This window comes from Anomaloglossus baeobatrachus, chromosome 12 (assembly GCF_048569485.1).
Source record: "Anomaloglossus baeobatrachus isolate aAnoBae1 chromosome 12, aAnoBae1.hap1, whole genome shotgun sequence".
NCBI classification, from domain to species: domain Eukaryota; kingdom Metazoa; phylum Chordata; class Amphibia; order Anura; family Aromobatidae; genus Anomaloglossus; species Anomaloglossus baeobatrachus.
In genome coordinates, this window is record NC_134364.1 from 126957216 (window position 1) to 126978219 (window position 21004).

A 21004-nucleotide genomic window follows, 5' to 3' on the forward strand; every position below is an offset into this window, starting at 1 on the left:
TGATAATAGCTGATTGGTATTATTATCGTGTCCCGTTAGTTCTAGTTCAGGCCGCACCTACTTTAGTCTAAGCTGGAAGATGATTGGATAACAGTGCATAGCCCCGCCTTCTCTTTTCTTTGAGTGACTCCTGAGTTCTCCGAATCCCGCCCCTCCTGGAGGCTGCGGCTGCTGATTGGCTGTTAGTATGAGTGACAGCTCCGTCTCCTAAGTCCCGTTATTCGCTCATGGAGTCGCTCCGTTCTCAGCGGTTACAGCCGGGGGTTGGTCCCGGGGTGTCCACGGGCTCCCTCCGCTCCCTGCGGCCCGGAGTCACCGGGGGGCTCGTACCCGACCTCGCAGGCCTCGGCTCCCCCGCCCCCGCTGGGCCTTGGAATCCCGGGAAGTGCGGGGAGCCCGGCGGTGCTGCGGGAGGCGGTGGAGGCTGTGGTGCGGAGCTTCGCTAAACACACGCAGGGCTACGGGAGAGGTGAGAGGGGCCGGCGGATGGGGACTGCGGGTCTATGTGGCCCCCGACATCAGGGACGGGCCCCTGTAGCACGGCTTGGAGGTGCGGAGGCTGGGGGCCCCTGTATGGAGGTGCGGAGGCTGGGGGCCCCTGTATGGAGGTGCGGAGGCTGGGGGCCCCTGTATGGAGGTGCGGAGGCTGGGGGCCCCTGTATGGAGGTGCGGAGGCTGGGGGCCCCTGTATGGAGGTGCGGAGGCTGGGGGCCCCTGTATGGAGGTGCGGAGGCTGGGGGCCCCTGTATGGAGGTGCGGAGGCTGGGGGCCCCTGTATGGAGGTGCGGAGGCTGGGGGCCCCTGTATGGAGGTGCGGAGGCTGGGGGCCCCTGTATGGAGGTGCGGTGGCTGGGGGCCCCTGTATGGAGGTGCGGAGGCTGGGGGCCCCTGTATGGAGGTGCGGAGGCTGGGGGCCCCTGTATGGAGGTGCGGAGGCTGGGGGCCCCTGTATGGAGGTGCGGAGGCTGGGGGCCCCTGTATGGAGGTGCGGAGGCTGGGGGCCCCTGTATGGAGGTGCGGAGGCTGGGGGCCCCTGTATGGAGGTGCGGAGGCTGGGGGCCCCTGTATGGAGGTGCGGAGGCTGGGGGCCCCTGTATGGAGGTGCAGAGGCTGGGTGCCCCTGTATGGAGGTGCGGAGGCTGGGGGCCCCTGTATGGAGGTGCGGAGGCTGGGGGCCCCTGTATGGAGGTGCGGAGGCTGGGGGCCCCTGTATGGAGGTGCGGAGGCTGGGGGCCCCTGTATGGAGGTGCGGAGGCTGGGGGCCCCTGTATGGAGGTGCGGAGGCTGGGTGCCCCTGTATGGAGGTGCGGAGGCTGGGTGCCCCTGTATGGAGGTGCGGAGGCTGGGGGCCCCTGTATGGAGGTGCGGAGGCTGGGGGCCCCTGTATGAAGGTGCGGGGCGGAGACTGGGGGCCCCTGTATGGAGGGGCGGGGATGGAGACTGGGGGCCCCTGTATGGAGGTGTGGGGAGCTGGTGGGCCCCTATATAGAGGTGTGGGGAGCTGGTGGGCCCATATATAGAGGTGCGGGGAGCTGGTGGGCCCCTATATAGAGGTGTGGGGAGCTGGTGGGCCCATATATAGAGGTGCTGGGGGTTAGGAGCCTGAATTCTTGTAGGTGGGGTATCCCTTACAGATGGTGATATTAGCTCCCTGCCTGCTGTAATTGTCGGCACAGATGGGGTTACCCTCTGTAGTTTTGAGGTGTCCTTCCCTTGTATGGAGGAGTCTGGACTCTGCGCTAATGAGATAAAGCCGCAGTGATGGGGGCGAGCGCGTCTTGACCGGTGTACGGGGCGCGTCTTCTCACCGTGTGCTCTCCTCCGCAGTGATGGGGGCGAGTGTGTCTTGACCGGTGTACGGGGCGCGTCTTCTCACCGTGTGCTCTCCTCCGCAGTGATGGGGGCGAGCGCGTCCTGACCGGTGTACGGGGCGCGTCTTCTCACCGTGTGCTCTCCTGCGCAGTGATGGGGGCGAGCGCGTCCTGACCGGTGTACGGGGCGCGTCTTCTCACCGTGTGCTCTCCTCCGCAGTGATGGGGATGAGTGCGTCCTGACCGGTGTACGGGGCGCGTCTTCTCACCGTGTGCTCACCTCCGCAGTGATGGGGGCGAGCGCGTCCTGACCGGTGTACGGGGGGCGTCTTCTCACCGTGTGCTCACCTCCGCAGTGATGGGGGCGAGCGCGTCCTGACCGGTGTACGGGGGGCGTCTTCTCACCGTGTGCTCTCCTCCGCAGTGATGGGGACGAGTGTGTCCTGACCGGTGTACGGGGCGCGTCTTCTCACCGTGTGCTCTCCTCCGCAGTGATGGGGGGGAGCGTGTCTTGACCGGTGTACGGGGCGCGTCTTCTCACCGTGTGCTCTCCTCCGCAGTGATGGGGGCGAGTGTGTCCTGACCGGTGTACGGGGCGCGTCTTCTCACCGTGTGCTCACCTCCGCAGTGATGGGGGGCGAGCGCGTCCTGACCGGTGTACGGGGCGCGTCTTCTCACCGTGTGCTCTCCTCCGCAGTGATGGGGATGAGCACGTCCTGACCGGTGTACGGGGGGGGCGTCTTGTCACCATGTGCTCTCCTCCGCAGTGATGGGGGCGAGCGCGTCCTGACCGGTGTATGGGGGGCGTCTTCTCACCGTGTGCTCTCCTCCGCAGTGATGGGGGGCGAGCGCGTCCTGACCGGTGTACGGGGGGCGTCTTCTCACCGTGTGCTCTCCTCCGCAGTGATGGGGGCGAGCGTGTCCTGACCGGTGTACGGGGGCGCGTCTTCTCACCGTGTGCTCTCCTCCGCAGTGATGGGGGCAAGCGCGTCCTGACCGGTGTATGGGGGGCATCTTCTCACCGTGTGCTCTCCTGCGCAGTGATGGGGGCGAGCGCGTCCTGACCGGTGTACGGGGCGCGTCTTCTCACCGTGTGCTCTCCTCCGCAGTGATGGGGGCAAGCGCGTCCTGACTGGTGTATGGGGGGCGTCTTCTCACCGTGTGCTCTCCTCCGCAGTGATGGGGGCAAGCGCGTCCTGACCGGTGTATGGGGGGCGTCTTCTCACCGTGTGCTCTCCTCCGCAGTGATGGGGCGAGCGCGTCCTGACCGGTGTATGGGGCGCGTCTTCTCACCGTGTGCTCTCCTCCGCAGTGATGGGGACGAGTGCATCCTGACCTGTGTACGGGGGGCGTCTTCTCACCGTGTGCTCTCCTCCGCAGTGATGGGGCGAGCGCGTCCTGACCGGTGTATGGGGCGCGTCTTCTCACCGTGTGCTCTCCTCCGCAGTGATGGGGCGAGCGCGTCCTGACCGGTGTACGGGGCGCGTCTTCTCACCGTGTGCTCTCCTCCGCAGTGATGGGGGCGAGCGCGTCCTGACCGGTGTACGGGGGGGCGTCTTCTCACCGTGTGCTCTCCTCCGCAGTGATGGGGACGAGTGTGTCCTGACCGGTGTACGGGGGGCGTCTTCTCACCGTGTGCTCTCCTCCGCAGTGATGGGGTCGAGTGCGTCCTGACCGGTGTATGGGGCGCGTCTTCTCACCGTGTGCTCTCCTCCGCAGTGATGGGGACGAGTGTGTCCTGACCGGTGTACGGGGCGCGTCTTCTCACCGTGTGCTCTCCTCCGCAGTGATGGGGGCGAGCGCGTCCTGACCGGTGTACGGGGCGCGTCTTCTCACCGTGTGCTCTCCTCCGCAGTGATGGGGGCGAGCGCGTCCTGACCGGTGTATGGGGCGCGTCTTCTCACCGTGTGCTCTCCTCCGCAGTGATGGGGTCGAGTGTGTCCTGACCGGTGTACGGGGCGCGTCTTCTCACCGTGTGCTCTCCTCCGCAGTGATGGGGGCGAGCGCGTCCTGACCGGTGTATGGGGCGCGTCTTCTCACCGTGTGCTCTCCTGCGCAGTGATGGGGGCGAGCGCGTCCTGACCGGTGTATGGGGGGCGTCTTCTCACCGTGTGTTCTCCTCCGCAGTGAACGTGGTGGAGGCGCTGCAGGAGTTCTGGCAGATGAAGCAGACGCGGGGGGCGGAGCTGAAGAACGGCGCTCTGGTGGTGTACGAGATGGTGCCCTCCAACAGCCCCCCGTACGTCTGCTACGTCACCCTGCCCGGGGGCAGCTGCTTCGGGAGCTTCCAGGTACCGGCTGCTCGGACGCCCACGCTGTCATTTCTTTTTTTTTGCCTTTTCTTTCGTTGATTTCTTCTTCTTTTTTTTTTTTTTTATCTGCTTCAAGTTTTGTCCGACCAAAGCAGAAGCGCGAAGAAGTGCGGCCAAGATCGCGCTGATGAACTCCGTGTTCAACGAGCACCCGTCCCGCAGGATCACCGACGAGTTCATCGAGAAGAGCGTGTGCGAGGCCCTGGCCACGTTCAACGTAAGGAAGGCACGACGAATCCCCCCCCCCCCCTCCCCGTACGGAGCGGACACAGCGGGACGAATCCCCCCCCCCACCCCTGTACGGAGCGGACGCGGGACACTGCAGGACGAACCCCCCCTGTACAGAGCGGACACAGTGGGACGAATCCCCCCCCTCCTGTACAGAGCGGACACAGCGGGACGAATCCCCCCCCTCCTGTACAGAGCGGACACAGCAGGACGAATCCCCCCCTGTACAGAGCGGACACTGCGGGACGAATCCCCCCTGTACAGAGCGGACACATCGGGACGAATCCCCCCCACCCCTGTACGGAGCGGACGCGGGACACTGCAGGACGAACCCCCCCCCTGTACAGAGCGGACACAGCAGGACGAATCCCCCCCTCCTGTACAGAGCGGACACATCGGGATGAATCCCCCCCACCCCTGTACGGAGCGGACGCGGGACACTGCAGGACGAACCCCCCTGTACAGAGCGGACACAGTGGGACGAATCCCCCCCCCTCCTGTACAGAGCGGACACAGCAGGACGAATCCCCCCCTGTACAGAGCGGACACTGCGGGACGAATCCCCCCCTGTACAGAGCGGACACTGCGGGACGAATCCCCCCCCCTGTACAGAGCGGACACTGCGGGACGAATCCCCCCCCCCCCCTGTACAGAGCGGACACTGCGGGACGAATCCCCCCCCCCCCCCCCTGTACAGAGCGGACACTGCGGGACGAATCCCCCCCCCCCTGTACAGAGCGGACACTGCGGAACGAATCCCCCCCCCCTGTACAGAGCGGACACTGCGGGACGAATCCCCCCCCTGTACAGAGCGGACACTGCGGGACGAATCCCCCCCCTGTACAGAGCGGACACTGCGGGACGAATCCCCCCCTGTACAGAGCGGACACTGCGGGACGAATCCCCCCCCTGTACAGAGCGGACACTGCGGGACGAATCCCCCCCCTGTACAGAGCGGACACTGCGGGACGAATCCCCCCCCTGTACAGAGCGGACACTGCGGGACGAATCCCCCCCCTGTACAGAGCGGACACTGCGGGACGAATCCCCCCCCTGTACAGAGCGGACACTGCGGGACGAATCCCCCCCACCCCTGTACGGAGCGGACACTGCGGGACGAATCCCCCCCACCCCTGTACAGAGCGGACACTGCGGGACACGGAGGAACGAATCCCCCCCCCCACACCCCCCAATAATGATCATACATGGTGGGATGAATCCCCCCACTGCACGGAGCGGACACAACAGGACGAATCCCACCCCCTGTACAGAGTGGACATGAAGGGACGAATCCCCCTCCCCCAGTAATGATGGTATACGGTGGGGCGGATCCCCTGTGCAGCAGGTTGAGCCCTCCCCTCACATCTCTGCTTGCTGTCAGTGAATGGCTCCGTTATTTTCCGGCAGCACAGGGGAGCGGACGCTTGTACGGCTCCTCGCTGCTGGACAAAGCTTCCTTTGTTTCACTCGTGATCGGCAGAGGAAAATCGCCCCAAATTCCCTAATAAATGAATTCTACGCCCTGGTCCTCCCCCGCCCCGGGCGTCCTGTCACGCTCCTCGCACGGCCCCACATCTGGAGGCGCTGGTTTAATTTTAGCCTCAGAGAACAATTAGTGCAGACGACTGCTAATGTCTCCCAGAAACATCCCTGCAAATGTGTCACCAATGAAAAGCAGATGATCCCGACTGCACCAGCGAAATAGTCTGCAGATGTCTGACTCCTCTGTCCTCATAGGGGAACCGCGAGGAAGCCGACAACCCCAACACCGGGATCGGGGCCTTCCGCTTCATGCTGGAGTCCAACAAGGGCAAATCCATGCTGGAATTCCAGGTATAGAGACCAGAGGACAGCAAGGACAAAATCCACCAATAGTGTGCCCCGGACTGATCATACCGCCCCTGTGTATAACATATAACTGCTATAATACCGCCCCTGTGTATAACATATAACTGCTATAATACCGCCCCTGTGTATAACATATAACTGCTATAATACCACCCCTGTGTATAACATATAACTACTATAATACCACCCCTGTGTATAACATATAACTACTATAATACCACCCCTGTGTATAACATATAACTGCTATAATACCACCCCTGTGTATAACATATAACTGCTATAATACCACCCCTGTGTATAACATATAACTGCTATAATACCACCCCTGTGTATAACATATAACTACTATAATACCACCCCTGTGTATAACATATAACTGCTATAATACCACCCCTGTGTATAACATATAACTGCTATAATACCACCCCTGTGTATAACATATAACTGCTATAATACCACCCTGTGTATAACATATAACTTGCTATAATACCACCCCTGTGTATAACATATAACGGCTATAATACCACCCCTGTGTATAACATATAACTGCTATAATACCACCCCTGTGTATAACATATAACTGCTATAATACCACCCCTGTGTATAACATATAACTGCTATAATACCACCCCTGTGTATAACATATAACTGCTATAATACCACCCCTGTGTATAACATATAACTGCTATAATACCACCCCTGTGTATAACATATAACTGCTATAATACGGTACCACCCCTGTGTATAACATATAACTGCTATAATACCACCCCTGTGTATAACATATAACTGCTATAATACCACCCCTGTGTATAACATATAACTGCTATAATACCGCCCCTGTGTATAACATATAACTGCTATAATACCACCCCTGTGTATAACATATAACTGCTATAATACCACCCCTGTGTATAACATATAACTGCTATAATACCACCCCTGTGTATAACATATAACTACTATAATACCACCCCTGTGTATAACATATAACTGCTATAATACCACCCCTGTGTATAACATATAATTGCTATAATACCACCCCTGTGTATAACATATAACTGCTATAATACCACCCCTGTGTATAACATATAACTGCTATAATACCACCCCTGTGTATAACATATAACTACTATAATACCACCCCTGTGTATAACATATAACTGCTATAATACCACCCCTGTGTATAACATATAACTGCTATAATACCACCCCTGTGTATAACATATAACTACTATAATACCACCCCTGTGTATAACATATAACTACTATAATACCACCCCTGTGTATAACATATAACTGCTATAATACCACCCCTGTGTATAACATATAACTGCTATAATACCACCCCTGTGTATAACATATAACTACTATAATACCACCCCTGTGTATAACATATAACTGCTATAATACCACCCCTGTGTATAACATATAACTGCTATAATACCACCCCTGTGTATAACATATAACTGCTATAATACCACCCCTGTGTATAACATATAACTACTATAATACCGCCCCTGTGTTTAACATATAACTGCTATAATACCGCCCCTGTGTATAACATATAACTGCTATAATACCGCCCCTATATACAAGAATATATCTACTATAATACTGCCCCCTGTGTACAAGAATATATCTACTATAATACTGCCCATATGTACAAGAATATAACTGCTATAATACTGCTCCTATGTACAAGAATATAACTACTATAATACTGCCCTTATGTACAACAATATAACTACTATAATACTGCCCCCTATGTACAAGAATATAACTGCTATAATACTGCCCCCTATGTACAGGAATATAACTACTATAATACTGTCCCCTATGTACAAGAATATAACTACTATAATACTGTCCCTATGTACAAGAATATAACTACTATAATACTGCTCCTATGTACAAGAATATAACTAGTATAATACTGCCCCCTATGTACAAGAATATAACTACTATAATACTGCCCCCTATGTACAAGAATATAACTGCTATAATACTGCTCCTATGTACAAGAATATATCTACTATAATACTGCCCCTATGTACAAGAATATAACTACTATAATACTACCCCTATGTACAAGAATATAACTACTATAATACTGCCCCCTATGTACAAGAATATAACTACTATAATACTGCCCCCTATGTACAAGAATATACTATAATACTGCCCCATATGTACAAGAATATAACTACTATAATACTGCCCCTATGTACAAGAATATAACTACTATAATACTGCCCCCTATGTACAAGAATATAACTACTATAATACTGCCCCCTATGTACAAGAATATAACTACTATAATACTGCCTCCTATGTACAAGAATATAACTACTATAATACTGCCCCCTAGGTACAAGAATATAACTACTATAATACTGCCCCCTATGTGCAAGAATATAACTACTATAATACTGCCCCTATGTACAAGAATACAACTACTATAATACTGCCCCCTATATACAAGAATATAACTACTATAATACTGCCCCCTAGGTACAAGAATATAACTACTATAATACTGCCCCCTATGTGCAAGAATATAACTACTATAATACTGCCCCCTATGTGCAAGAATATAACTACTATAATACTGCCCCTATGTACAAGAATATAACTACTATAATACTGCCCCCTATGTACAAGAATATAACTACTATAATACTGCCCCCTATGTACAAGAATATAACTACTATAATACTGCTCCTATGTACAAGAATATAACTACTATAATACTGCCCCTATGTACAAGAATATAACTACTATAATACTGCCCCATATGTACAAGAATATAACTACTATAATACTGCTCCTATGTACATGAATATACCTGCTATAATACTGCCCTCTTTTCTAGGAGCTGATGACGGTCTTTCAGCTCTTGCACTGGAATGGCAGCCTGAAGGCGATGAGGGAACGTCAGTGCTCCCGCCAGGTGTGGTGCTGTTCCTCTCTTCTCTGTTGCCCTCTCTCCTCCGCTGTGTCCTCACCCTCCGCTGTGTCCTCACCCTCCGCTGTGTCCTCACCCTCCGCTGTGTCCTCACCCTCCGCTGTGTCCTCACCCTCCGCTGTGTCCTCACCCTCTGCTGTCTGTGTTCTGTGCAGGAGGTGTTGGCTCACTACTCTCATCGGGCACTGGATGATGACATGAGGAACCAGATGGCTATGGACTGGGTGAACCGAGAACAGGACATCCCCGGGATCCTCACCAGAGAGTTAGCGGCCACCGAGAGGCAACTTGACGAGGCTCGGCTCGCTGGAAAGGAGCTCCGCTACCACAAGGAGAAGAAGGATATCCTGATGCTGGCTGCCGGGCAGTTGGGCAACATTCACTCCTCCAACTGCTAGTCCGGGGCGGCGGCTCTGCCCCCTGTGATTGGCACTGTTAGGCACCCAGCAGAAGTTACAGTGTACAGTGCTCCGTTACCTCTCTGGCGTTTCAAGAGTAAAATTGCCCTGAAAGGAAATCTGTTACCAGGACGGACACAATAACACCAAACTAAACTCCCCAAGCTCCCATGGGTGAAACAGAAAAAAAACCTGTATCAGTTACATAATAGGTGAATGTAGTGACTTTCCACTGAGCAGTGAGCCTTTGTGGCCGGACCGCAGTTCTAAAAGGCGTCATGTGACCCCGGTTATTGGGGTCCGCCCTGGTGAGAGGACGGCCCGCGAGGATCGGGAGCTGTACACTGTAACTTCTCACACAGCATTAACGAGCCCCAGAACTAGAGACTGGTGTCAGTATTCAGGACGGTAGCGGCCACGGCTCGGCAGCACCCAATACACTACCATGGCCTGGTCCTGGGCAGCGCGCCTGTCTCCTCCCGCCGCCGTGCCACCTTTGCACATGTCTGTACGCGCGCCGTGGTTTACACTGCGGCCCTCTGTGTGTGATGTATCCGTCTTTTATATCTATTTTCTATATTTTGGTAGCCGCGCTGCGCCCCCGCAGTCTCAGGCTTCACCCCTTTTCCTCGCCAGTGGCACATTTTTTGTAAGTGCCGTTTTTTTTAGTAAATTTACGTCCGTAGCTTTTATAACTAGAGTGAATGAGGGGCCTGTATGTAAATGGTGGGGGGCTTCAGAGACAGATCAGTATCAGTCACCACCCTCATTAGACCGTCCCGCGTATCACAAGCACAGACTGATGGCGCAACACGAGGGAGGCGCGAACAGACGACACGAGAATGTACTCCAAAAACATGTCAGCCAACAAACCGCCGGGCTACCGCCCATAAACGCCCATCTCCTCCCTGCTCCTATGTCACCTCCATGTCTTGTGTGAGGGGCATATGCCGGTATCGAAATCCATGCTCTTCCCAGTTTGAATGCCCAGGGCCACTGTTTGGCGCACTAGAAGGTGCAGCAGTGTCCTCTGCCTCCTTCTTTTGGCTTGTATTTTGTATGAATGTAATCCTTGGTGCATGCGTGCCCTGGGAGGTAGCCTGGCCCGCCTCCCCGGACCTCACTGCCTGCGTACGGGATTTGGCTCTCCCCATCCGCATGTACTGAAGTGACCTGTCACCGGGAATTGTGCTGTCGTTCTGCTCTAGACTGTGTATGAACTGAATCTTATGTTTAGCGCATGCGCAGTAGATAATGTGTCTCAGCACCTCTGTCATTAGGATGACTTCCCTGCCCGGTACATGCGCAGTAGATAATGTGTCTCAGCATCTCCATTATTAAGCTTCACTCCCTGCCCGGCGCATGCGCAGTAGAAAATGTGTCCCAACATTTCCATCATGAAGCTTCACTCCCTACCTGCGCATGTGCAGTAGATAATGTGTCCCAATCTCTCCATGATGAAGCTTCACTCCCTGCCCGGCGCATGTGCAGTAGATAATGTGTCCCAACCTCTCCATTATGAAGCTTCACTCCCTGTCCGGCGCATGCGCAGTAGATAATGTGTCTCAACATCTTCATTATGAAGCTTCAATCCCTGCCCGGCGCATGCGCAGAAGATAATGTGTCTCAGCATCTCCATTATGAAGCTTCAATCCCTGCCCGGCGCATGTGCAGTAGATAATGTGTCCCCAACATAAGTACAGAACTCTGTGCAGGCGGAGGCCGGTGCTTATGTAATATAATGATATCGAGAGCACGTCAGGCAATAGCAGCTAAATGATGGAGGTCCAGAGATACATTCTCTATTGCGCATGCGCCGGGGAGGGAGTGGAGTTCTGTCATAGAAGCGTAATGATGGAGCTGATATATAATCGCCTGTATTTACGTTACATGCGCAATAGAGAGCAGAAGGCAATACACTGTTACAGCCTCTAGTGTGCATGCGTCCAACACGGCATTACCGGATACTCGGGACAGTGCATGGCCAGGTCATACATTCACCCTAAATCCATACTGTGCGCCCTCACAGATGCCCCAATAACCCTGAGCTGGAGCCAGTGTAGAATATGCAGACGTGCCCCTCCGGGGTCTGATTACCAGCACGTGGGCCTCCACATCTAGTTACACCCACTGAGGGGTCACATGACACATTTCTCTACACTCCTCAGGTATGGAGCTTATTTATTCCCTTCATTCCTGACTCCTCAGGGGTGGAGCTTATTGTGCTACACTCCTGATTCCTCAGGGGTGGAGCTTATTTGTAGCCTTCTGATTGGACATTAATGTCTAGTACTTTTTTATGGAGCAGGAGCAGTCAGATCGTCTCGATAATGATGAAGGGGACATGCTATGCTCCCATACAGGTGACGGAAGCAATATCTCTGCCCACCGTGTGCCGCGAGAACGGACGCTACAGCATTATAATGTATAAAGGATGATTTTATATCTACTTTTATTACTACCTAACAAGGTCTCCACGACTGGTACCGGACCAATATCCTGTGTTTTATAGCAGTTTTACTCCGCTCTTTGTATGGCCGTATACACAAATAAAATACTATTTACCAGAACATGGAGACTTTGCTGAACTTGAATATGAACTGAAATATAACTTCTGACAACCGGACTATATTGTGTTAAAAAAAGGTTGTCAGCCCCGCCCCCTGTGATGACGACATCACATTGAAGGCTGGTAATGAGAAGATCTCCATATGATGTATCCTATGAGCATTTGTCGATTCTTGACCTTCCCAAGATGGCGCCGTTGGCTGTCAGTGACGTCACTTCCGCTCACCGCAGCCGTCTACTGCGTCATCCCTGTGCGCCGGAAGTGCGGTGGTTTCTTTACCGTTCCTGGCGCCCGTGCAGTCTCAGTGTCTCCGAGCTCTCACGCTGCAGACATGGCGGACGTGCTGGATCTACACGAGGCTGGAGGCGAGGACTTCGCCATGGACGAGGACGGTGACGGTGTGTATGAGGCTGGAGACAGGCCGGGAGCCATGTCTGCCCCATCCTATTCTCTGTGGGCCGTAAGCCGTGTTTGCCCCTTAAAGTGGCAGTGTCCTCATTTTCTTGTCTGTCAGCTAATCGCCCCCTGCAGGTAGTATTAACCCTGGAATAGCCGTGCAGGAGTGATACAGGGTCAGCATGGGACCCCCAGAATGAGAGGGGCAGGTCGGTGGTCTCTGATGGGCTGGAGACCCGAGGATGCGCCTTATGTGCCGGGGTTATCCGACCTCAGACGCAGTGATCCGGGGGGTTCAGGGGCTTTAGCTGAGTACATGGTGGCGCCCCCTGGTGGTACAGAGGCAGGTGGGGTGGATGGCGGACGATTTCCCCCCTGATGGCATGGCGGGCTTCCGTCCTGATCTCTCATCTCTTTCTATTCTACAGAAAGTATCCACAAATTAAAGGAGAAGGCGAAGAAGCGGAAAGGGAGAGGATTCGGTGCCGGTGAGTGTGTGCAGAAGTGTTCAGCCCCCCCCCATGAGTCTGCTATATGACCTGGCCGCCTGATTCCCCAGGACACAATCAGCGCATACTGCTATCCCCAGCGCCATGTCATTGAAGACACTGTCCTCCTGTCCTGACCTGGCTCTCATGGGATTGGGACGGCGTTCCTCCCCCGCATGTAAATCCTGCTGTCAGAGATTGAGTGGCATTTAACAGGTTAACAGCTGTGGGTGGCACGCATGATAGCCAAGGGTCTGCTGAAGCCTCCTGTGCTTGCCGTGACAAGTCTGCTATGACAGCCAGGGTTTAGCCGGCGTCCAAAGTAGATTGTGAATTTCACTATACGCGGCGGTGCTGATGCACTGCAATGTATAACACCGGTAACCAGACGACCGCAGCTTCAAGTCCCCGAAGGAGACAAACAAAAGAAAACTGAAAAATATTTCAAATAAAAGTTCTAACCACCCCTCTTCTGCCCCATAGAAAATAAATCAAATAAAAAATCCATGTTCGGTATCGCTGCGTTCATAAGAGACCGATCCATCAGAACATAAACTACATCAACCCGATCGGTAACGACATTGGGAAAGAAATCAAAACATCAAAGGGTTATTTTTTTTTCTTTTGGTTACTGCAATAAGAAATGACTAAAACTTTGTATCTCGCCTGAAATGGTCAGTAAAGACGTCCGCCCAGGGCAAAACTAATCCGTCACACCACCCCAGAGCCCAGGAACAACTGACCCCCAGAGCCCAGGAACAACTGACCCCCAGAGCCCAGGAACAACTGACCCCCAGAGCCCAGGAACAACTGACCCCCAGAGCCCAGGAACGACTGACCCCCCCAGAGCCCAGGAACGACTGACCCCCCCAGAGCCCAGGAACGACTGACCCCCCCAGAGCCCAGGAACGACTGACCCCCCCAGAGCCCAGGAACGACTGACCCCCCCAGAGCCCAGGAACGACTGACCCCCCAGAGCCCAGGAACGACTGACCCCCCCCCCCAGAGCCCAGGAACGACTGACCCCCCCCAGAGCCCAGGAACGACTGACCCCCCCCCCCCCCCAGAGCCCAGGAACGACTGACCCCCCCCCCCCCAGAGCCCAGGAACGACTGACCCCCCCCCCCCCCCCAGAGCCCAGGAACGACTGACCCCCCCCCCCCAGAGCCCAGGAACGACTGACCCCCCCCCCCAGAGCCCAGGAACGACTGACCCCCCCCCCCCCAGAGCCCAGGAACGACTGACCCCCCCCCCCAGAGCCAGGAACGACTGACCCCCCCCAGAGCCCAGGAACGACTGACCCCCCCCCCCCAGAGCCCAGGAACGACTGACCCCCCCCCCCCAGAGCCCAGGAACGACTGACCCCCCCCCCCCAGAGCCCAGGAACGACTGACCCCCCCCCCCCCAGAGCCCAGGAACGACTGACCCCCCCCCCCCCCCCCAGAGCCCAGGAACGACTGACCCCCCCCCCCCCCAGAGCCCAGGAACGACTGACCCCCCCCCCCCCCAGAGCCCAGGAACGACTGACCCCCCCCCCCCAGAGCCCAGGAACGACTGACCCCCCCCCCCCCCCCAGAGCCCAGGAACGACTGACCCCCCCCCCCCCCCCCCAGAGCCCAGGAACGACTGACCCCCCCCCAGAGCCCAGGAACGACTGACCCCCCCCCAGAGCCCAGGAACGACTGACCCCCCCCCCCCCCAGAGCCCAGGAACGACTGACCCCCCCCAGAGCCCAGGAACGACTGACCCCCCCCAGAGCCCAGGAACGACTGACCCCCCCCAGAGCCCAGGAACGACTGACCCCCCCCCAGAGCCCAGGAACGACTGACCCCCCCCAGAGCCCAGGAACGACTGACCCCCCCCAGAGCCCAGGAACGACTGACCCCCCCCAGAGCCCAGGAACGACTGACCCCCCCAGAGCCCAGGAACGACTGACCCCCCCAGAGCCCAGGAACGACTGACCCCCCCCCCCCCAGAGCCCAGGAACGACTGACCCCCCCCCCCCCCCCAGAGCCCAGGAACGACTGACCCCCCCCCCCCAGAGCCCAGGAACGACTGACCCCCCCCCCCCCCCCAGAGCCCAGGAACGACTGACCCCCCCCCCCCCCCAGAGCCCAGGAACGACTGACCCCCCCCCCCAGAGCCCAGGAACGACTGACCCCCCCCCCCCAGAGCCCAGGAACGACTGACCCCCCCCCCCCCCCCAGAGCCCAGGAACGACTGACCCCCCCCCCCCCCCAGAGCCCAGGAACGACTGACCCCCCCCCCCAGAGCCCAGGAACGACTGACCCCCCCCCCCCCCCCCAGAGCCCAGGAACGACTGACCCCCCCCCCCCCCCCCCAGAGCCCAGGAACGACTGACCCCCCCCCCCCCCCAGAGCCCAGGAACGACTGACCCCCCCCCCCCCCCCAGAGCCCAGGAACGACTGACCCCCCCCCCCAGAGCCCAGGAACGACTGACCCCCCCCCCCAGAGCCCAGGAACGACTGACCCCCCCCCCCCAGAGCCCAGGAACGACTGACCCCCCCCCCCCCAGAGCCCAGGAACGACTGACCCCCCCCCCCCCCCCCAGAGCCCAGGAACGACTGACCCCCCCCCCCCAGAGCCCAGGAACGACTGACCCCCCCCCCCCCCCCCAGAGCCCAGGAACGACTGACCCCCCCCCCCCCCCCCCCCCAGAGCCCAGGAACGACTGACCCCCCCCAGAGCCCAGGAACGACTGACCCCCCCCCCCCCCCCCCAGAGCCCAGGAACGACTGACCCCCCCCCCCCCCCAGAGCCCAGGAACGACTGACCCCCCCCAGAGCCCAGGAACGACTGACCCCCCCCAGAGCCCAGGAACGACTGACCCCCCCCAGAGCCCAGGAACGACTGACCCCCCCCCAGAGCCCAGGAACGACTGACCCCCCCCAGAGCCCAGGAACGACTGACCCCCCCCAGAGCCCAGGAACGACTGACCCCCCCCAGAGCCCAGGAACGACTGACCCCCCCCAGAGCCCAGGAACGACTGACCCCCCCCAGAGCCCAGGAACGACTGACCCCCCCCAGAGCCCAGGAACGACTGACCCCCCCAGAGCCCAGGAACGACTGACCCCCCCAGAGCCCAGGAACGACTGACCCCCCCCCCCCCCCAGAGCCCAGGAACGACTGACCCCCCCCCCCCCCCAGAGCCCAGGAACGACTGACCCCCCCCCCCCCCCCCCCAGAGCCCAGGAACGACTGACCCCCCCCCCCCAGAGCCCAGGAACGACTGACCCCCCCCCCCAGAGCCCAGGAACGACTGACCCCCCCCCCCCAGAGCCCAGGAACGACTGACACCCCCCCCCAGAGCCCAGGAACGACTGACCCCCCCCCCCCCCCAGAGCCCAGGAACGACTGACCCCCCCCCCCCCCCCAGAGCCCAGGAACGACTGACACCCCCCCCCCAGAGCCCAGGAACGACTGACCCCCCCCCCCCCCCCCCCAGAGCCCAGGAACGACTGACCCCCCCCCAGAGCCCAGGAACGACTGACCCCCCCCCCCCCCCCCAGAGCCCAGGAACGACTGACCCCCCCCCCCCCCCAGAGCCCAGGAACGACTGACCCCCCCCCCCCCAGAGCCCAGGAACGACTGACCCCCCCCCCCAGAGCCCAGGAACGACTGACCCCCCCCCCAGAGCCCAGGAACGACTGACCCCCCCCCCCCCCCAGAGCCCAGGAACGACTGACCCCCCCCCCCCCCCCCAGAGCCCAGGAACGACTGACCCCCCCCCCCCCAGAGCCCAGGAACGACTGACCCCCCCCCCCCCCAGAGCCCAGGAACGACTGACCCCCCCCCCCCAGAGCCCAGGAACGACTGACCCCCCCCCCCCCCCAGAGCCCAGGAACGACTGACCCCCCCCCAGAGCCCAGGAACGACTGACCCCCAGAGCCCAGAAATGAGAACGTTACAGGTGTCAGAAAATGGCGGCAGGAGGGAATCTTTTATTCCTTCATCACTTAAATACCCCCCCCCCCCCCAAACACCTATATATGTGTACTATCTGCATACCCATACTGACCTGAGGAGGCGTGTACTCATTTATGCTGAGAGCTGTGTACACAGGAGGGGTGTACTCATTTATGCTGAGCACTGCGTATAAAAAATACAGAAGTGTACTCATTGATGTTATGTGCTGTATGTACACAGGAGGGGGTGTACTCATTTATACTGAGCGCCGTATGTACACAGTGGAGGGGTGTCCTCACTTATACTGAGCGCTATATGTACAGTGGAGGGGTGTACTCGTTTATACTGAGCGCTATATGTACAGTGGAGGGGTGTACTCATTTACACTGAGCGCTGTGTATAGACAGTGGAGGGGTGTACTCATTCATGCTAAGCGCTATATATACACAGTAAAGGGGTGTACTCATTTATAGTGACGTATGTACACAGTGGAGGGGTGTACTCATTTACACTGAGGTCTGTAGGATGGCGGCTGTATTCGGCAGCGTCGTCCACCTCCTCACTGACCGCGGCTTTTCTCTGCCCGTACAGAGGAGGGCTCCCGGGCCCGGATCAGAGAAGACTATGACAGCGTGGAGCAGGATGGGGACGAGCCGGGTCCTCAGAGATGTAAGTATTGGCACCATTAGGGCGCTCGCTCCTGGCGCTGGTCTGTAATCACGCTCTCGTCTCTCAGCTGTGGAGGGCTGGATCCTGTTTGTCACCGGGGTCCATGAAGAAGCCACAGAGGAGGACATCCACGATAAGTTCGCAGAGTTTGGGGAAATCAAGAACGTCCACCTGAATCTGGACCGGAGGACGGGCTTTCTGAAGGTAAGAGAGGAGCAAACATGGCTGCCCAGCCCCTACCCAGACCCCTGAAAGACCCCGGGGGACGTGACCCCACGAGTGCCCTCCTCTCAGGACTGTGATCTCTTTCACCGCAGGGTTACGCTCTGGTGGAGTACGAGACCTACAAAGAGGCCCAGGCAGCCATGGAGGGGTTAAACGGTCAGGACATGATGGGACAGCCAATCAGCGTGGACTGGTGCTTTGTCCGGGGTCCTCCAAAGGGAAAGAGAAGGTAAGAAGCCCATCCCCCGACCAGGAAGGGCGATGGCGCATGCGGAGAGGAGGATTTTGGGGGGGGCGATGTCGGAGGGGAGGATTTGGGGGGGGTGATGGCGCATGCGGAGGGGAGGATTTGGGGGGGGGTGATGGCGCATGCGGAGGGGAGGATTTGGGGCGTTGACGACGCATGCGGCGGAGAAGATTGGGGGGAGATGGCGTATGCGAGAGGGGAGGATTGAGGGGGGGGTGATGGTGCATGCAGGGGGGGCAATGGCGCATGGGAAGGATTGGGGGGGGGGGGGCAATGGCGCATGCAGATTATCTAATGTACAAGAGATCGGGTAGTGTCAGGAGCAACTACTATAACTTCCGATATTTCTCGTCCTCCGAGCTGCCTGTGCTTCCCCCTCGTCCTCCGCCCGCGCCCCGAGCTGCCTGTGCTTCCACCTCGTCCTCCGAGCTGCCTGTGCTTCCCCCTCGTCCTCCGCCCGCGCCCCGAGCTGCCTGTGCTTCCCCCTCGTCCTCCGCCCGCGCCCCGAGCTGCCTGTGCTTCCCCCTCGTCCTCCGCCCGCGCCCCGAGCTGCCTGTGCTTCTCCCTCGTCCTCCGCCCGCGCCCCGAGCTGCCTGTGCTTCCCCCTCGTCCTCCGAGCTGCCTGTGCTTCCCCCTCGTCCTCCGCCCGCGCCCTGAGCTGCCTGTGGTTCCCCCCTCGTCCTCCGAGCTGCCTGTGCTTCCCCCTCGTCCTCCGCCCGCGCCCCGAGCTGCCTGTGCTTCCCCCTCGTCCTCCGCCCGCGCCCCGAGCTGCCTGTGCTTCCCCCTCGTCCTCCGAGCTGCCTGTGCTTCCCCCTTGTCCTCCGCCCGCGCCCCGAGCTGCCTGTGCTTCCCCCTCGTCCTCCGCCCGCGCCCCGAGCTGCCTGTGCTTCCCCCTCGTCCTCCGCCCGCGCCCCGAGCTGCCTGTGCTTCTCCCTCGTCCTCCGCCCGCGCCCCGAGCTGCCTGTGCTTCCCCCTCGTCCTCCGAGCTGCCTGTGCTTCCCCCTCGTCCTCCGAGCTGCCTGTGCTTCCCCCTCGTCCTCCGAGCTGCCTGTGCTTCCCCCTCGTCCTCTGAGCTGCCTGTGCTTCCCCCTCGTCCTCTGAGCTGCCTGTGCTTCCCCCTCGTCCTCTGAGCTGCCTGTGCTTCCCCCTCGTCCTCTGAGCTGCCTGTGCTTCCCCCTCGTCCTCCGCTTGCGCCCCGAGCTGCCTGTGCTTCCCCCTCGTCATCCGCTTGCGCCCCGAGCTGCCTGTGCTTCCCCCTCGTCCTCCGCTTGCGCCCCGAGCTGCCTGTGCTTCCCCCTCGTCCTCCGCTCGCGCCCCGAGCTGCCTGTGCTTCCCCCTCGTCCTCCGCTCGCGCCCCGAGCTGCCTGTGCTTCCCCCTCGTCCTCCGCTCGCGCCCCGAGCTGCCTGTGCTTCCCCCTCGTCCTCCGCTCGCGCCCCGAGCTGCCTGTGCTTCCCCCTCGTCCTCCGCTCGCGCCCCGAGCTGCCTGTGCTTCCCCCTCGTCCTCCGCTCGCGCCCCGAGCTGCCTGTGCTTCCCCCTCGTCCTCCGCTCGCGCCCCGAGCTGCCTGTGCTTCCCCCTCGTCCTCCGCTCGCGCCCCGAGCTGCCTGTGCTTCCCCCTCGTCCTCCGCTCGCGCCCCGAGCTGCCTGTGTTTCCCCCTCGTCCTCCGCTCGCGCCCCGAGCTGCCTGTGCTTCCCCCTCGTCCTCCGCTCGCGCCCCGAGCTGCCTGTGCTTCCCCCTCGTCCTCCGCTCGCGCCCCGAGCTGCCTGTGCTTCCCCCTCGTCCTCCGCTCGCGCCCCGAGCTGCCTGTGCTTCCCCCTCGTCCTCCGCTCGCGCCCCGAGCTGCCTGTGCTTCCCCCTCGTCCTCCGCTCGCGCCCCGAGCTGCCTGTGCTTCCCCCTCGTCCTCTGAGCTGCCTGTGCTTCCCCCTCCGAGCTGCCTGTGCTTCCCCCTCGTCCTCCGCCCGCGCCCCGAGCTGCCTGTGCTTCCCCCTCGTCCTCTGAGCTGCCTGTGCTTCCCCCTCGTCCTCCGAGCTGCCTGTGCTTCCCCCTCGTCCTCCGCCCGCGCCCCGAGCTGCCTGTGCTTCCCCCTCGTCCTCCGCTCGCGCCCCGAGCTGCCTGTGCTTCCCCCTCGTCCTCCGCTCGCGCCCCGAGCTGCCTGTGCTTCCCCCTCGTCCTCCGCTCGCGCCCCGAGCTGCCTGTGCTTCCCCCTCGTCCTCCGCTCGCGCCCCGAGCTGCCTGTGCTTCCCCCTCGTCCTCCGCTCGCGCCCCGAGCTGCCTGTGCTTCCCCCTCGTCCTCCGCTCGCGCCCCGAGCTGCCTGTGCTCCCCCTCGTCCTCCGCCCGCGCCCCGAGCTGCCTGTGCTCCCCCTCGTCCTCCGCTCGCGCCCCGAGCTGCCTGTGCTCCCCCTCGTCCTCCGCTCATGCCCCGAGCTGCCTGTGCTTCCCCCTCGTCCTCCGCTCGCGCCCCGAGCTGCCTGAGATGTGGGTACAGTGGTCGCGTGCCTCTCCTCATGTGTTGTCTGTTTTTCAGGAGCGGTCGCAGGAGGAGCCGGAGCCCTGACAGGAGGAGACGCTGAGTCCCGCCTCTCGCCTCTTCTCTCGTTGTTTTCCTGGTTGGTGACTTTGTTCTCGTCCCTCGGGCGGCTGCAGATCAGACGGGCGCAGCACGGGTCACAGCGTGGACTTCGTGGTTTTGTTCTTTTGCCTTTTATGGGGGGTTGATTTTGTACAATGTCTGCTGAGCTGCGAGTTCTCAATAAAGTCTCCTCGTGTGACACCAGGATCGTCCATAGAACACTTATTACTGACGTAAGACCTCTGCTCGCGGTCAGTGACTGCACTGACACACTGTAACAAACTGCTGGACGGGGGTGACGTAAACTGCTGATGTGCTGCTCACAGAGAATAGCCTGGACTGACAC

The 21004-nt window shown here is 59.1% G+C and overlaps 2 protein-coding genes across 2 annotated transcripts; both read left to right on the top strand.

Moving 5' to 3' along the window:
• Positions 1-186: 186 nt before the first annotated feature.
• Positions 187-12135, top strand: LIX1L (limb and CNS expressed 1 like). The gene is given in 7 exon segments (XM_075330645.1): positions 187-319; positions 321-469; positions 3939-4102; positions 4200-4340; positions 6089-6184; positions 9075-9152; positions 9323-12135. Coding segments are annotated over 7 exon segments (963 nt in total). The 5' UTR covers positions 187-227; the 3' UTR covers positions 9566-12135.
• A 239-nt stretch (positions 12136-12374) lies between these two features.
• Positions 12375-20862, top strand: RBM8A (RNA binding motif protein 8A). The gene is made up of 6 exons (XM_075330646.1): positions 12375-12532; positions 12959-13018; positions 17537-17614; positions 17682-17818; positions 17932-18068; positions 20614-20862. The coding sequence occupies exons 1-6, from the start codon at positions 12466-12468 to the stop codon at positions 20657-20659; spliced, it is 525 nt and encodes a 174-aa protein (XP_075186761.1). The 5' UTR covers positions 12375-12465; the 3' UTR covers positions 20660-20862.
• The last annotated feature ends 142 nt before the right edge of the window (positions 20863-21004 follow it).

What these genes read in the sequence shown, in the direction of transcription:
- RBM8A (XM_075330646.1), top strand. Translation starts at nt 12,466, where the DNA reads ATGGCGGACGTGCTGGATCTACACGAGGCTGGAGGCGAGGACTTCGCC. An exon ending in AGGGAGAGGATTCGGTGCCG is followed by an intron (nt 13,019 to 17,536) that starts GTGAGTGTGTGC and finishes CTGCCCGTACAG; the next exon opens with AGGAGGGCTCCCGGGCCCGG. An exon ending in GGAGGACGGGCTTTCTGAAG is followed by an intron (nt 17,819 to 17,931) that starts GTAAGAGAGGAG and finishes CTTTCACCGCAG; the next exon opens with GGTTACGCTCTGGTGGAGTA.